The sequence below is a fragment of the Sus scrofa genome, chromosome 7, assembly GCF_054392235.1.
Source record: "Sus scrofa isolate SSC_HxYL_T2T_F1_AM1 chromosome 7, Sscrofa_HxYL_maternal_Yorkshire_Landrace_v2.0, whole genome shotgun sequence".
NCBI classification, from domain to species: domain Eukaryota; kingdom Metazoa; phylum Chordata; class Mammalia; order Artiodactyla; family Suidae; genus Sus; species Sus scrofa.
Genome location: NC_139389.1, coordinates 61,312,448 through 61,328,270, shown reverse-complemented (window position 1 = coordinate 61,328,270; position 15,823 = coordinate 61,312,448). Strand labels below are relative to the sequence as shown.

At 47.7% G+C, this 15,823-nt stretch overlaps 1 protein-coding gene across 8 annotated transcripts in view; it reads left to right on the top strand.

The window, feature by feature from the left end:
• The window catches only part of ZNF592 (zinc finger protein 592), a 59,982-nt gene extending 52,326 nt beyond the window's left edge, over positions 1–7,656 (top strand). For 5 of the 8 annotated variants that reach the window (XR_014810386.1, XM_084968461.1, XM_021098903.2 and 2 more), the window contains 6 exons: positions 2,596–2,772; positions 3,020–3,179; positions 3,271–3,558; positions 3,778–3,890; positions 4,775–4,910; positions 6,281–7,656. Coding sequence is in view for 4 of the 8 variants with exons in the window: in XM_084968461.1 (XP_084824587.1) it covers positions 2,596–2,772; positions 3,020–3,179; positions 3,271–3,558; positions 3,778–3,890; positions 4,775–4,910; positions 6,281–6,778 (1,372 nt within the window). In the remaining 4 variants the exon portion in view is untranslated. Of the gene's footprint in view, positions 1–2,595; positions 2,773–3,019; positions 3,180–3,270; positions 3,559–3,777; positions 3,891–4,774; positions 4,911–6,280 lie in introns of those variants that run through there. The other 3 variants (XR_014810387.1, XR_014810389.1, XR_014810388.1) reach the window with 1 other exon arrangement.
• Positions 7,657–15,823: the final 8,167 nt, after the last annotated feature.

Genomic DNA, 15,823 nt, shown 5'->3' with positions numbered 1-15,823 from the left:
TACTATAGAGTTTTACAGTATTATATTTTTAGAATTTAAGAAACTATTATGCTCTTTGTTGATAATTTGGAGAGTGACCGATGATGTCATAAGGGACCAAGTTTAGACTGTTTTTAATAATATTTTCTTATTATTTGTATATTGGCAAAGCTAAAAATTTTTCTGCTCTTTATCTTTTCTACAACTTTATATATTTAACAGTATATGGTTCTATAGTTGTGTATTTTCTCCTTTTCTCTTAAACAGTTTTGTAAAGAGTTGTGTCATAGAGTTGAATTTCTCTTCTGCACACTTCTTTAATCAGTCTGTAAACCCTGCTGTATTCAGTCCTTCACTGAGGCTACTTGGCACATGTTCTTTTACCCATTTATGTTCTACTTTCCTTGAAGTTTCTTCCAAGAATGTCTGCTGAGTAAATAGAATGGATTTTTAGTCGCATGTATATTGCTGTTGTAAGAGTTTGGTCAAACCACACAAATAAAGCCACTTGAGGGATTCTTTACACATGTTGGGTGTACTTGGCCACTTCAGATGAATTTGGAAATATGTCGGGGGTTTTTTTCTTCTCATAATTACTTGTGGAATGGAAATATGGCTGTGTGCTAGGAACTGGTCACTATTTTGTTTAGCAGGAGAGAAAAGAAAATGTGATTTAAGTGTAAGTAATTTGTATAGAAGTTCCAGCACACAGACACGTTTAGTAACGAATGCTCACTGGCGTTTTGGTTATGAACAGCTTTCTGGTTCTGTGCACTCATCATTTCCAAGTTTGCAAAAAAAAAAAAAAATGATTCTGTCTCCACCGACCTCATCCCTACTCACCAAACACACATGAAAGGAAGAAAAACAAAAAGGATTCTCTGATGATTTATGTGGATTGCGTACATGGGTTAATGTATTGAAATGAAGGCTAATATTTGGGAGTCAAAAAATTGTTCAGTGAAGCGAAGTCCTTTCATTAAAGCAGCTGGTGCCTGCTTGGTGTCAAAGTTACAGGAGCAAGCAATATCGCAACAAGAGAAGATAAAAATTATGTAGTGGAATAGCTGGGAGCAGAGAAGGTGTTTTCTGTTTTGTTTTTTTTTGGTTTTGGCTTTTTTTTTTTGGCCGTGCCCCACAGCATGTAGAAGTTCCTGGGCCAGGGATTGATCCTGCGCCACAGCAGCAACCAGAGCTGCTACAGTGACAATGCTGGATCCTTAACCTGCTATGGTACAAGGGAACTCCAGAAGCTGTTTTGTCATGTGTGTGAAAATACATGAGACGTATGTGTGTTGATATGCAGAAAGAAAGACTGAACACATGAGAGTGTCTAGGAACCTTATCAGATGCTCACCGGCTTGGAGGAAGTTCACATCGTCCTCCGATAATGAAGAAAGAAAGTGCAGTATTTATAGAGAAATATTTTGAAGTTGAAAGGAGAGTCCACCAAGACCTTGATTTCAGAAAGATAGTTTCAGACAGTTTATATAATATGAAAATGGTAATGTTCACTAAATAAAACTCAGAAAATACAAATTGGTAGGGGGGAAAAAAGTTGCCCATAGTATCACCAAGGAGACACTAGTTCACTCATGAGCTACACTGTCCAGTATGGCATCAGGCACATGTGGCTTCTGAGCACTTGGAATGTAGCCAGTGCAACTGGCCATTTTATTTTGTTAATTCAAATTTAAATAATCTCATGGACGTACAGTGTAGAACATTTCCATCATCACAGCAGGATCCATTGAACAGTGCTGCTCTGGAGAATTTCTTCCTGGACTTTTAGGATTGTTTGTTTTAATATAGTTGTTAACAGTGAGCATAGCATTTCCTGACTGTTCATTTTATTAATGGCCATCCCTGCCTGGTCAGCACCAGCTTGTGGGCAGGCATAGGCCTTCTGTAGTCTCCTTCTGAAGTTCCTCTTGGACTCCTGCAGTTGTGTCACACTTAAGGGGATACTATTGATGTCATTTTTCTTTTTTTTTTTTTTTTTTTTTTGCTTTTTGGCGCCGCACTCACAGCAAATGGAGGTTTCCAGGCTAGGGGTCAAATTGGAGCTGTAGCTACTGTCCTACAACACAGCCACAGCAACGCAGGATCCAAGCCACGTCTGTGACCTACACCACAGCTCACGGCAACGCTGGGATCCTTAACCTACTGAGTGAGGCCAGGGATTGAACCTGCGTCCTCATGGATGCTAGTCAGATTCGTTAACCGCTGAGCCACGACGGGGACTCCATTGATATCATTTTTGAACCTTTCTCCTCCCTCTCCACCATCACTAACTTCTCTTGGCCAGGCTCACGTTTTTTGGTTTGCAGAATAATATTGTCTGGCCAGTGAGGAGGAGGGAGGTTTTCTCCCCCTTTCTCTGCTAGGTGTGGTCTTCGGCTTGGGTGGCCTTGGGTGACTGCATTGTGGCAGGTCACAGCAAGCAGGAGGCTCTTGGGTTGTACATGTGGAAGGCAGAAGACTGAGGGAGGGGGAGAGGGAGAGTCCCCGGGATGGCTCTGTTCCTGTCTTCCATCCCTCCTTTTCCATCACTTCTAGGTCTGACATGCCTGCTCCCCCCTCTCTTACCCTCCTACCCCTACCTCTGTCATCCAGGTGCATCCACTGTGGGGTCGTCCACTTGACCTTGGCTTTGCTGAAAAGCCACATCCAGGAGCGACACTGCCAGGTTTTCCACAAATGTGCATTCTGCCCCATGGCCTTCAAGACTGCCAGTAGCACCGCGGACCACAGCGCCACCCAGCATCCCACTCAGCCCCACAGACCCTCCCAGTGAGTGCAGCTCTGGGGCCAACAGGCCTGTGGGATGGAGCCGATTAGCCTGGGTGCTATATGGGAGGTGTTGGGATGGACTGGCAAGCGCAGACTGGTAGCAGAAATTCCTGGGGTCCACCAAAAACATCCCGAGTCAGGGGAGTAGCCACAGTGGCTCAGAGAGATCAGAGATGGGGGTGGAGGGGCCATGTGGCTCTTCCAGCAGAGCCTCGGTTATCTCATATTGTGGGGCTTGTCTCACCAGGCTCATTTATAAGTGCTCCTGTGAAATGGTCTTCAACAAGAAGAGGCACATTCAGCAGCATTTTTACCAGAATGCCAGCAAGGTGCAGGTGGGCGTCTTTAAGTGCCCTGAGTGCCCGCTCTTGTTCCTGCAGAAGCCGGAGTTGATGCAGCACGTCAAGGTGGGGTGCCTTGGGGAAGGGGGTGGGGAGAAGGGCACACGCCTCAGGCCGGGGTCTGACTCTGTGCACCTTTCCCCTCGCCCATCCCCAGAGCACGCACGGTGTTCCCCGGAACGTGGACCAGCTGTCAAGTCTCCAGTCTTCAGCAGACACGTCCTCAAGCCGCCCTGGCTCTCGAGTTCCCACTGAGCCCCCAGCCCCCAGTGGGGCTGCTCGGGGCAGCTCCCTGCCTTCTAGCCGCTGGGGCAGGCCTGAAGCCCATCGCAGGGGTGAGACTAGGCCCCGGCTGAGGAACACCGGCTGGACCTGCCAGGAGTGCCAGGAGTGGGTTCCTGACCGGGAGAGCTATGTGTCCCACATGAAAAAGAGCCATGGTCGGGTAAGCGGGGTCACCTGGGCACAGTGACTCCGGACTTCCGCCCTGTGGCTCAGAGCCCCCTTGAGTAAACAGTGTCCTGGGGTTCTTGGTGCTCGGGGCAGAGTGGTTACCACAGATCTTGAGATCTTGGGGCACCCTTCTTGCCTACATCATCTGAGAAGAAAGATGCCCAGAACTGCCTTATAGTTCTGATGCTTTGCATTCCGTCATCTCTCATAGACATTGAAGCGGTACCCGTGTCGGCAGTGTGAACAGTCCTTCCACACCCCCAACAGCCTGCGCAAACACATCCGCAACAACCATGACACAGTAAAGAAAGTCTACACTTGTGGGTGAGTCCCTGGAGGTGGGAGCCAGGAGGCCTGAAATTCAACAAGAATGTCTATGGTACCACTGGGGCTTTTCTCTGCTGTGCAGTCAGTGCTCAAAGGCAAAACACAAAGCACAAGCAAGTTTTTTTTCTTTCTTTTTGTCTTTCTGTCTTTTTAGGGCCACAGCCATGGCATATGGAAGTTCCCAGGCCAGGGGTCAAAATGGAGCTGCAGCTGCTGGCCTACGCCACAGCCACAGCAATGCGGCATCCAAGCAGTGTCTGCAACCTACACCACAACTCACGGCAACACTAGATCCTTAACTCACTGAACGAGGCCAGGGATCAGACCTGCAACTTCTTGGATACTAGTCGGGTTCATTAACAGCTGAGCCACGACGGGAACTCCTAGACATAAGCAAGTTTCTAATGGAATAATGCTGTTGCTAGGTCAGAAATCAGAGCATGCCAGAAATGAGCTATGGCCTGGTAGCCCTGGAGCCTGCCTCCTGCCCAACTCTCCAACCCCAGGCCGCACTGCCAGTCAGCAGTGGAGCGCCCAGAGGTTTGAGAGGGGTGATGGAGATGTGGGTGTGCCCTCTCTGGCCGAGAGCTTCAACACCACCTGTCTGAGCTTTGGGACAGGACAGGCCATTCTTTCAGGCTGACCACTAGCCCAGCATTTGGGTCTCTGGACAGTGACATCAGAAAGTGGAGAGTAAGATCAGAGCCAGATATTCTGAGTGGAGAGTAAGATCAGAGCCAGATATTCTGACTTGCTGTTGTCTGTCACCCTGCCTGCTCCACACTCTCTCCCCTGGAGGCAGAGCAGTTCCACTGCTCTTGGCCCCTCTGGGCCCTGCAGCCTGTCCCCTCACACGACCTCTTGTGGCTCTACTTTTGCAGGTATTGCACAGAGGACAGCCCCAGCTTTCCTCGGCCCTCCCTCCTGGAGAGCCACATCAGCCTTATGCATGGGATCCGAAACCCCGACTTGAGCCAGACGCCCAGAGTCAGGCCTCCGGGTGGACATTCCCCTCAGGTGAGTGTGGGGCTCCCGCCTGCTGCATCAGCCTGCCCGGTGAGAACGGGAGCTGGAGGGGCACTGGGACGGCTCCAGGGGGCCTCTTTGTCATTGTGGCAATGGAGCAACCAGCAGTGACAGCTTCCCTCAATGTAGGCCACTGTAGCCTGCACACTTCATACAGATAAAGGACAGGGACAAAGACCCAAGGGCAGCCTGTTAACTCTTTTTCTAATGGCTCCCCTGTCACTGCAGCCCCTCTCCTCGGGGGCCTGGACATTAGAGTACTTTCACACATTGGAATTTCACACAATTGGTGCCCTACCTGCTTCTGCCCCTGCTGTAGTCCTAGGAGGTGGGGGAGGCAGGGCTGGCTGTTGGGTGAGGAGAGCCGTGCTTGGATGAGTCACCCCTCCCACCCCTCCCACTTGTAGTTATGGAGGAGCCAGACCTAGACTTCTGCTCTCCTGGACGCTTGTCCTATGACCTCATCCCTATTTCATGCCCTATTCCCATTTCTGGTCAACTTCTGGAGCAGGCTAGTGTCCCTCCTCACTGTAGGCTCTTTGCACTCCATGGTGGGGGCTGCTCCTCAGAGGGTAGGGACGTCTGGGAAACAGAGCTGCCTGGATTTGCAGGGGGTTCTTTATTGCATATTTAGAGAAGGTGCTATTCGGCAAAGGCCTTTTCACACATAGCAGGTGGGGTGCCAGTTGACATTTTGGCCACATCTGTCTGTGATTAAAATGCACACCCTGTCTTCTCTGCCAAATGCATACAGCCATTGATCTAGCAATTCCATTTCTAAGATTTATTTGTTGGATAACTTTGGCTTTGGGCATAAAGAAATGTGTTTAAGAATGTTCACTGTAGCACCATGTGCAGTGACAAAGATGGAGCCTGACCCAGTGTCTGCCAGGGGACTCTTCTCCCCACTATGGTGCATTAAGGTGTGGATGCTGGGAGAAGGAAGCCTCTGGATATTCATGGAGACAAACCCTGATGTATGCTAAGTGGAAAAATCAGGGTGAAGAAAAGTGCGCATGTAATAACATTTTGTAAAAGACAATAGTTTTATTTTTGTGTAAGCATTTAATATTTTTGGGGGGAGCCACAGAGCCCAGGTGACATGATGTTCTCTGGAAAGCAGAGCTGGGGAGCTGGCTAGGGGGACTTAGTCTTTTCTATGCTTTTCCCATATCTTTGGAATATTGTGCCATATGCATATGTTACAGTTAATAAATAAATAAATAAATAAATAAAAGCAAAGAAAGAAAGAAACAAACTAAACTGGCCTGGGTGGTGATTCTGCAAGTCCTTGGGCTGTACGGATGACCCTGAGGGCTCAGGCTTGGCCCGGACTCTGCTCATGGTCTTTCCTGTTTCAGGTGAACCATCTGAAAAGACCAGTCAGCGGAGCGGGGGATGCTCCAGACACCAGCAACGGCTCGACTGTCTCTTCCACCAAAAGACACAAGTCCCTTTTCCAGTGTGCGAAATGTAGCTTTGCCACAGACTCGGGGCTCGAGTTTCAGAGCCACATACCTCAGCACCAGAAGGACAGTTCCACAGCCCAGTGTCTCCTCTGTGGCTTGTGCTACACCTCTGCCAGCTCCCTCAGCCGCCACCTCTTCATTGTTCACAAGGTGAGAGACCAGGAGGAAGAAGAGGCGGAGGCGGCAGAGGCAGAGGAGGGCTCCGGGGAGGAGGTGCCCATGGAGACCAGGGAGAATGGACTGGAAGAATGTGCTGGAGAGCCTCTGTTGGGCGATTCAGAGGCAAGGAGGTCACTGGGCCTGGCCCCTGACAAGGACAGTGCCCGAGATGCTCAGAGTCAACAGGCCTCTCAGGACCAGGACAGCCGCACACAGTGCCCGCAGGTGTGACCAGAGGCTTTGCAGTGTGCAGTCAGGGTGGTGCCGCTGTGTCCTCCACCTGCTCTCTGGACAGTGGGAAAAGAAAGGCTCCACCCTGATGTGAGTGTGGCTGCCTGTGCCCTGGAGCACTGTCTGCCCTAAGCTGCAGGGGGGCTGGGCATCCCTGGGCCCCAGGAGATGCAGGGTTGCCCAGCACCCTCACAGCTCTGAATTCGCTTCTGTTATTTATGGCTTTGTGCTGCTTCTTGGTACCCCAATTCTTGTCTGTGTCCTTCCAACCCCAGGCTGCTGAAGTGGCCCAGCCCCAATGCTGTCAACTCGGCTTGACACCCCTCAGCGGCTGTGCTCTTCTGGGAGATTCCCCCTCGCTGCCTTAGCCTTGAAGCAGCAGCTCTCCTTCTTGCTGCCATCAGAGCCTGAGAGCAGGCTGAGGGGGTCGGCACAGTCCCTCTCAGAGAGCTCGCCCAGCCTGGCTTGCAGAGGGCCCTTGGTCACCTTGCCCCTCCTTCCTGTCTTCTCTGATTCTTTCCCCGCAAAATAGCCCTGGAGAGCTCATTGTCACGCTGGCTCATCCTCTCTGTGTTGGTGGGAGAAATTTTTGCAGCACACCTCCGTTTGGAACCCGGGAGAGCAGGAGATGCAGCCAAGGCAGGCAGGCACCGAGAGGCAGACCCCCTTCAGCAGGAGCTGTGCGTCCTTGTTCTGCTGCTGTTCTGCCTTTCCTGATAAGTGGGGTTGGGGGCACACAGACATTGGAATATTTGTACTCTTGCTCCTGTGCCATTAGAGAGGCTGCTGCTGCCCTGGGCAGGCCAGCCCCTCCTCCTCTCGGCTACACTCATGTTGCTCAGACTATATTTCAAATAAAAAAATCTTCTTACCACGCAGGTAGGCTCTTGTATTCCTCTTCAAATGAGCCTGGCCCTACCTTGCTCCACCTAAGGGTCTCATTGTCCCATCTCAGAGGGAGAACAATGTTTCCTGCAGGCCAAGGAAGGTCCCCTCTAGACTTTGGAGCTGTGGTTATGAAATCAGGAGCGCAGTACTTCTGAAGGGGTGAGGGGACGGTCATAATGCTGGTCAAGAGTCACCTCCAAGGTCTCCTCTGAGCCAGCGGCATTCATTGGCTTTTAGGGTCTATTGAGAATGTTCTGGGAACCTCTGTCTTTCCTACAAATGGTTTTTCAAACTAAGAGAACCCTTTACTGGTGGGAAGAGGGGGAAGGAAAGAGGGGAGGAATTCTGCAGTTTTCTTGTGCTGTTCAGGAGGCCTTGGTATTGCCACTGGCACAGGGAACTCTGGCAGAGTTCTCTTAGAGAACTGGGCTTAGCCATGGGAGGCTGGGCTGTCTTTTCACTGATGGCAGAGGTAGGACTGACCAGGCACAAGGAGCTGGCTGTGTGAAGGTGTCTTGACCTCTGTTCCAAGTGGCTGCCACAGCCCTGCATGGGTGGGATGTGGGACTAGGCCCAGCAGGATGTAGTGCAGCAAAGGGAAATGGGTGCCGACTGCATTCTTAGAGGTGATTTTTTAAGGAAGGCATTAAATATCAATTATAAATTATTAAGTCAGATAAATATACCTGACCTTTTCACAGTTGGAGAAAAAAACACATTTTCTTCCTCTATCAAATGCCAAATTTCTAGTGGAAATGCTAATGGCATTAGGAAAGGTTAATGCTTGTTTCAGTTTCCGAGAGCCAGTGCTTTTTAATGATGGCCATATCTGGCAAGGCCACCAGGTCCCTGCTTCCCAGGCAGGCGGCAAGGGCACACTGGGCCTATATCCAGCTGCGTACAGAGCCAGAGCCAGCCCCAGATCAGCTGCCGTCCCTCCCTAATTCCAGTTCAGTGTGCCCACCCTGCACCCGGGGCGTTCACAGGAAAGATTATAGAGGAGGCTGCTGGAAGGGTTTGAAGTGGATAGCTGATTCTCTTCCTTGCTCAGACATTGGGAGCTGGAGCTGGGGGAGAGGAGGTAGTGGAATCAGAGGTTTGCCCTGTGCTGACCTGAGATCTATCTCCTTCCTGGGAATGGCGTGGAGTGGAAAGAATGCCGAGCCACTCAGCACAGCCAGGGTTTGCTCTCAACCAGTCCTTAACAAATCCCTAGCTTCACTGGCCACTTACTTCCCTTCAAGGTAGACCTAGGGATTCCCATCCAAGTCGCTTCACGGGCTCTCGTGAGATGAGTGTGGGAGCTTTTTCTAGTTAGAAAACACTATCAGTGTCAGGGATCCCTGACTTTCGGCATGGAGGGTGGAGGGCACCTTGCCTGTCCTTCACATGTGGCTGCTGGTGGGCCGTTATGATTGCTCCCCAGCACCTCTCCACCAGTTGGGAATAGCGATAATAGCAGCACTGGGAGCCCTGCTCATGGGCCCGGCACCTTGCTAAAAACACTTTCCAGGGATTCTCATTTAGTCCTCACAGTGATCTCACAGTTACCCTGCATTTTATAGAGAAGAAAACCAAGGCTCAGAGAGGTTAGAAAACTTGCTGGGCGGCCTTGTAAATGAAGCCTGTGTGGTTCTAAAGTCCTTGATGTCAACCACAGCGTTGCCTTAGTGACCCGGCTGCTTTGGCTGGCTGCCAGCTGCCATCCAGACATCTGTTTTCCTACCTCCCCTGCAGTTGGGGTGCCCCACTGAGCGCCAGGTATTCGTTGGAGTCAGTCTGTGCCTTGTCACCCCACAGAGGGCCCTGTGCATCACATTTGCTTTTGATGTTCTGGAGCATGTGCAGTGACTCTCTGATCCTTCATTCTCACTGAGATTTATCTTGCCATTTGAAGGCCATCGTTGGGGTGTTGGGTGAAGGAGGGGAGCTAGCTATTCCAGAAAAGGTGGCCCAGCTCTCACAGGGAACATGGTTCCCTCAGCGTCCAGTATTTTTGATTTTTTTTTTTTTTGAAAAGATGTTGTTGAATAGTTGTGCTATCATTTGTTATCATCAGAAAATGCTTGCTGTAACAAGCATTTATCTGCTGGAGGGAACCGCTCTACTGATCAAGTTATACAGATAAGATCCCCACCCCTGTAGAAACCACAACTTAACACACTCTAAGGCTTGACAAATGACTAGTTTTTATTTTCCAACTGCTTTATCTCTGTAAAATGATATGCCAAATCATTGTAAGCTAATTGGTGTGGAAAGAATTCTTCCCTTAACTGATGTAAACAGTCTGATTTTTGAAAACTTAACAACCGGGGCTCAGTGAGTTCAACACATTTTGCCTTCTCTGAGACTGAAAACCCCTGCCTGCCCTGGTCACCACTGTATATTCAGCTTGGCACCCTCTCTTTCACTTGTTTTTTTATTTTTGGTAAGACATCCAAACAATGCAAAAGAGAAAACAATGAAAAGTAAGCTTCCCAGTGGAGATCAGCCTTCAGTTCCCCAAGCCCCCTCTCCAAAATTAATCACTTATCTATATCTTATGTATCCTTTCTGAGCAACGCTATGCATTTACAAGTTTATAAATAATGTATATTTATATATCTATTTTTAATACAAATGGTAGCATTCTATACACACAGTGTTCTGAAGCTTGCTTTTTTCACTTATATAATGGAGATTGTTCCAAATTCATCAAGTGGATCAGTCTAATTCTTTAAAAGCTCCTAATAGTTCCTTGTATACATAGTGGTTCAAAGAGTGTTTGAATGAGTGAATTAATGCATGCATGCATGAGTGAAAGAATCTGATTCAGCTGGTAGTTACCAAGTTCTCTCAGGGTCTGATCTGAGATGATCTTCTAGATTCTGGAACATTTCTCTTGGTCTTTTCCAAGGGATTTAGGCTGACCTGAGCTTTTCCACCAACAATTGCCACCTTAATCTTGGGAACTGGGAGCCTCTTTCTGGAGGAAACAACAGACTTAAGACTCAAGTCCCAGTATGGTTTTTTTTTTTTTTTTTTTTTTTGAGGTCCCTATTTAATATGCCTTTTTCTTATTGGAAAATGATATAGCATTATTAGAGAAAATAAAAAACATGCATATTTATAATCCTGTCTTTGCAGTTGTTTTCATTTTTGCATATCATTTCCCAATCCTTGTTCAGTTCATAGATGAGTTTATGGTATAATTATGATAATAACAGTGGTGAACATCAAATATTTCTATATGACAGACATTACTCTTACATTCATTCTCCTTTAGAATGCTATTATTTTAGAGGTTCAGAGTGGTCGATCCCACAGTTATGGAACTGGTAAGGGGCAGAGTTGAGGTTCATCCACTCAGGCGTGACTAGCACCACACTGCCTCTGATTTTGTACCCTACTTTTATTCTACTTGGACATTTTCCATGTTTCTACGTACCTTGATAATAAATTCATTGACAATGATATAGAATGAAGAAATCCAGTGACTAGAGGTCAGGGGCTGTAGGTTCCAGTCTGTGTTCTGTAACTAAGTCATTTGATCTCTCTTTGTCTCAGTTCTTTTTTTTTTTTTTTTAGTCTCTTTAGGGCTGCACCTGCTGCATATGGAGGTTCCCAGGCTAGGGGTTGAATTGGAGCTACAGCTGCTGGCCTGCACCACAGCCACAGAAACTCGGGGTCTGAGCTGCATCTGAGCTGCATTTGTGGCCTACACCACAGTTCATGGCAACGCTGGATCCTTAACCCACTGAGCAAGGCCAGGGATCAACCCGCGTCCTCATGGGTGCTAGTTGGCTTCGTTAACTGCTGAGCCACGAAGGAAACTCCTGCCTCAGTTCTTTTATCTGTCAAATGGTGGGGTGGGTGGTGGTGGTTTAAATCTCTGGGGATCTTGAATTGAGCCTGGCAAGATTTTATCTTCTTGTTCCTGTGTGAATTCATATAAAATGAGGAGACTTTCCTAAAGGCAAGTACTCTAATTGAGTTTTTTCTTTTGTTCATTATATTTATTGACTTTTGACTTAGACTAACCCCTCTCCCCCAAGGCAATATCACTTTTAATTGCATTTATTTATATTTCAATTTGCATCACATTTCTGCTTTATCAGTTAAAATTCTAGCTCTTTTATGAGTAGCTATTTTCTTTTGGCTTTTGTCAGGCCTTTCCAAGCTTTAGCTGTTTACTTGATAATTCCAAAGCGTCTTCAAATCCTTCTGTTACTCTGTCTATTCATTAGGGGGGCATAGGTCCAGATGAATTCTTGAGATAGTTCATTGTGTCAAGTATTGGCCTTTTAAAATGCATTTTAAAAAAAAAATAATATTTACTATCATTTACAAATTAAATTTATTTTTGGTTTGCTTTTTTTTTTTTTTGTCTTTTTGGGGCCACACCTTGGCATACGGAGGCTCCTAGGCTAGGGGTCCAATCAGATCTCTAGCTGCTGGTCTACGCCACAGCCACAGCAATGTGGGATCCAAGCCAAGCTACACCACAACTCACGGCAATGCTGGATCTTTAACCAACTGAGCGAGGCCAGAGATCGAACCTGCGTCCTCATGGATACTAGTCAGGCTCGTTAACCACTGAGCCATGACGGGAACTCCTGGTTTGTGCTTTTGTTATACCATTTAATATTTATTTATTTATTTATTTATTTATTGGCCATCCTGCAGCTTATGGAGTTCCTCGGCCAAGGATGAGATCCGAGCCACAGCTGCGACAATGCCAGATCCTTAACCTGCTATGCCAGCCCAGGGATTGAATCTGGGTCCAGGCGCTCCCAGGACGCTGCTGATCCCATGGTGCCACAGCAGGAACTCCTGCAAATTGAAATTGAGTTTTTAGTGCATGAATACTAAGAAATCAACAAACGTGTAATTGACTGTATGGGAAATGTGGCAAAGGATATGATAAAGTCATTTAAGTCAATTTTTACCCGGAAAAGCCCCCACCATAGTGAGCGCCCAAGTGACAGTAGATCAGTAGCACCATCTCGTTTCATGTGTGGGCATGGTATTATTCATAGCTAGACAGATATAGAAGATAGATTAAAATCTACTAGATATTACTTTTAAAACTTAATACCTTGTCTTTGCCTGCTTTTGCTGTGAAAATGGAAGAAGTTGATCATGCCTTTGATGTTTGAAGTAATTAAGCTGCTTTTCGACATTTTTAAATCGGAAGTCCCACTGTTTCTAGACCTCCCTTTTCATTTATAGCCCAGGGTACACTATACAATTCCTATTTTCCTTTGGGGTTTTCCAATCCTTAGACCAAGTTGCTTGGAATTTTGCCCAAAGACCCATCGTGCATAGACAGGGTTACCTATTTTTGGTATCTGAGGAGGAAGGTAAGTTCTGCTTTCTAAGAAGTTCTTTGCTTAAGAAGGAGACTTCCCATTGCTATCCTAGACTGGTTCTGAGGAGGGCTTTGGATATGATTTTGAAATGGGAAAAAGGAGAAGAGGAAGTGAGGGGAGTGGAGAGGTGATGATAAGGAAAGGCACAGAAAGTTGTGGAGGTACAGGCTAGAAAGTACGGACAGGTAGCGAGTTTAGAACCTGAAAACAACAGTTGGCTTTTTTGTGTGTGTCTTTTCAGGGCCGCACCCATGGCATACTGAGGTTCCCAGGCCATGGGTTGAGTTGGAGCTGTAGCTGCCGGCCTACACCACAGCCACAGCAACGCCAGATCCCAGCCGCATCTACGGCCTGCATCACAGCTCACAGCAATGCTGGATCCTTAACCCACTGAAGAAGGCCACAGGTAGAACCCACACCCTCATGGATACTAGTTGGGTTTGTTAACCAGTGAGCCACGATGGGAACTACAACAGTTGACTTGGTGATGGTAGTGGTGGGATTAGAAAGTAGGTGTGACTGATTAGGAGGAAGAGTAACAGGTGCTAGCAAGCTTAAAACTGGAGGCAGTGGCTTGATTTGTCCATGGAATCCCTTGGATTGAACAGTAGTCATAACAGCTATTGCCAGAGGTATTAACATTTTTTTAAAGAATGAGAAGATGTAGCTGTTGTGAAAAAGGAGGGCTGGCTGAGATACAAGTTTCCTTAGAAAAAGACTTAAGGAGTTCCCATCATGGCTCAGTGGTTAACGAACCTGACTAGGATCCACGAGAATGCGGGTCCGATCCCTGGCCTCGATCAGTGGGTTAAGAATCCAGCATTGCCATGAGTTGTGGTGTAGGTTGGAGGTGCAGCTCAGATCTCACATTGCAGTGGCTGTGGTGTAGGACAGCAACTACAGCTCTGATTAGACCCCTAGCCTGGGAACCTCCATATGCCACAGGTGTGACCCTCAAAAACAAAGAAAAAGACTTGAAGGGGAGGAAAAGGACCAGTTCAGTCTTCAAGAAGATAAGGAGAGGCCTTAGGGGCCTTTCTAAGGATGTGGAGTTTGTGTCCTGGGACTGACCAACAATTGTTGCCCCTGACTGCAGTCACCCTCTCATGTAATAATAACTTTATCCTAGAAGGGACCTATATTTGAGGCAGAAACTCCTGGCCCCCTAATTGGATGTTGAATCAGAATAGGGGGATTGAGGAGGCACCTGGCTAGGGTGGCTCTACACTTGAAGCCCCAAATTCCCCTTCCAATCAAACCAGAATCAGGAGTGGTTTCGTGCTGCCAGTAATCCTTTAATTGGTGTCCACTTACTACTGCACAGCTGTGGCCACATCTCCAATCCCTGGAGTGCCAGAGTAGCCAGCAGGACCTACCGTCTCCACCCTCCAGGATTAGGGGCTCAGCTGGCTTGAGCTGGGCTCTGTGGGAGCTCTTGGAGGGAGGTCAGACAAGCAGTCCAAGGAACTGTAGATTGGCTGGCAGGAAAGGCAGCTTGCAACAGAAGGCAGAAGTTTCCCACAGGAGGGCAGGGTCAGCAGACATCTGGGGCTTTGCTGAGCTCAGGACTGAGATCTTGAAAATGAGTGGAATCAAGAGAAGCAAAAAATGAAGGACACTGGAGGGATGGATGTGTGTTGGATTAACTTGTCATGCTACTAATGACTTGTACTGAGGTGGGCCACAGGTCTGGGAAGCTTTGAAAATGGGTGTTTTAGTAATGCAGAGAGAACTGAATTAAAGCAATTTTATAACAACTCCTAAAAGAAAAGAAAAGAAAACTGGTGTTTTTCACTGGAGCTGAAGATGCTTCATGAGGAAGGTGTCACTGACCTCTGACCTCAATTCCTGTGCCATAACTTGTGTACAAGGCTACCAGCCTGAGTCCATATAGGTGCTGGAAAAGCAAAATAAGATAGTGAAGGTATACTGACCAGAGAGAGGTTGAAGATAGTGTACTTCTCCCTGAAGAGGTCACATGTCAACTGTGACATTCATGGACCTTGGCAAAGTGCACATGCTCGAGGGGACCATCCAGCTTGGTGCAGAAGCTTCAGTGCCATTTTAGTCAAGGAGCTATTGAAGGAACTTGATGTTTCAGGGTTCCCTAGTGGCTTAGTGGGTTAAGGATCCAGTGTTGTCACTGCTGTGGCTTGGGTCACTGCTGTGGTTCAGGTTCAGTCCCAGGCCTGGGAACTTCTGCACGCTGCAGGCATGACCGAAAAAAAAAAAAAAGAAGAGGTATTTCCTGATCACTTTTTTCACTTTTTGGCAGGGGTATTCTTTCAAAATGAATTTCTAGATTTCCTCTTTGTGGCCTCAGATGTCAGAACAAAAGCAGACTCCATAAAAGGAAGCTCCTCCTACAAATGAAATGGGCCACCTGGAGGAGTAGCATATTCCTAATCCCTAAAGATGTCCATACACAGGCTGGGGGGACTCTCAACAGGAGTATCCTAGAGAGTACTGAGGCTTTGTAGTGGCAGGACAAAGCTAGAGGGGGAGGCCAAGTTGCCTTCCTGCCCCCTGTGTCCTCCCCTCCACACAGCTGGGGCCACATGTGCTTCTACTTCTTCCTGACCCCAGCCAGGGACCACTTTTTTACCTCCAGGAGCTCCACGGTAACACACAGGCACTGGCATCTGGCCACTCTTGATGGGCGGGCCTGGCTTCAGTTCTGGTCACTGGGATGCTTCTGCTTTGTTCAGGAGGCCAAAGTTTGCACTTTTATCACTCAATTCTGGATAACTTGACTAGTTTCCTTTGAGCTCTTTTGAGAAGTAAAGGTAGTGAAAGGAAGTGAAAG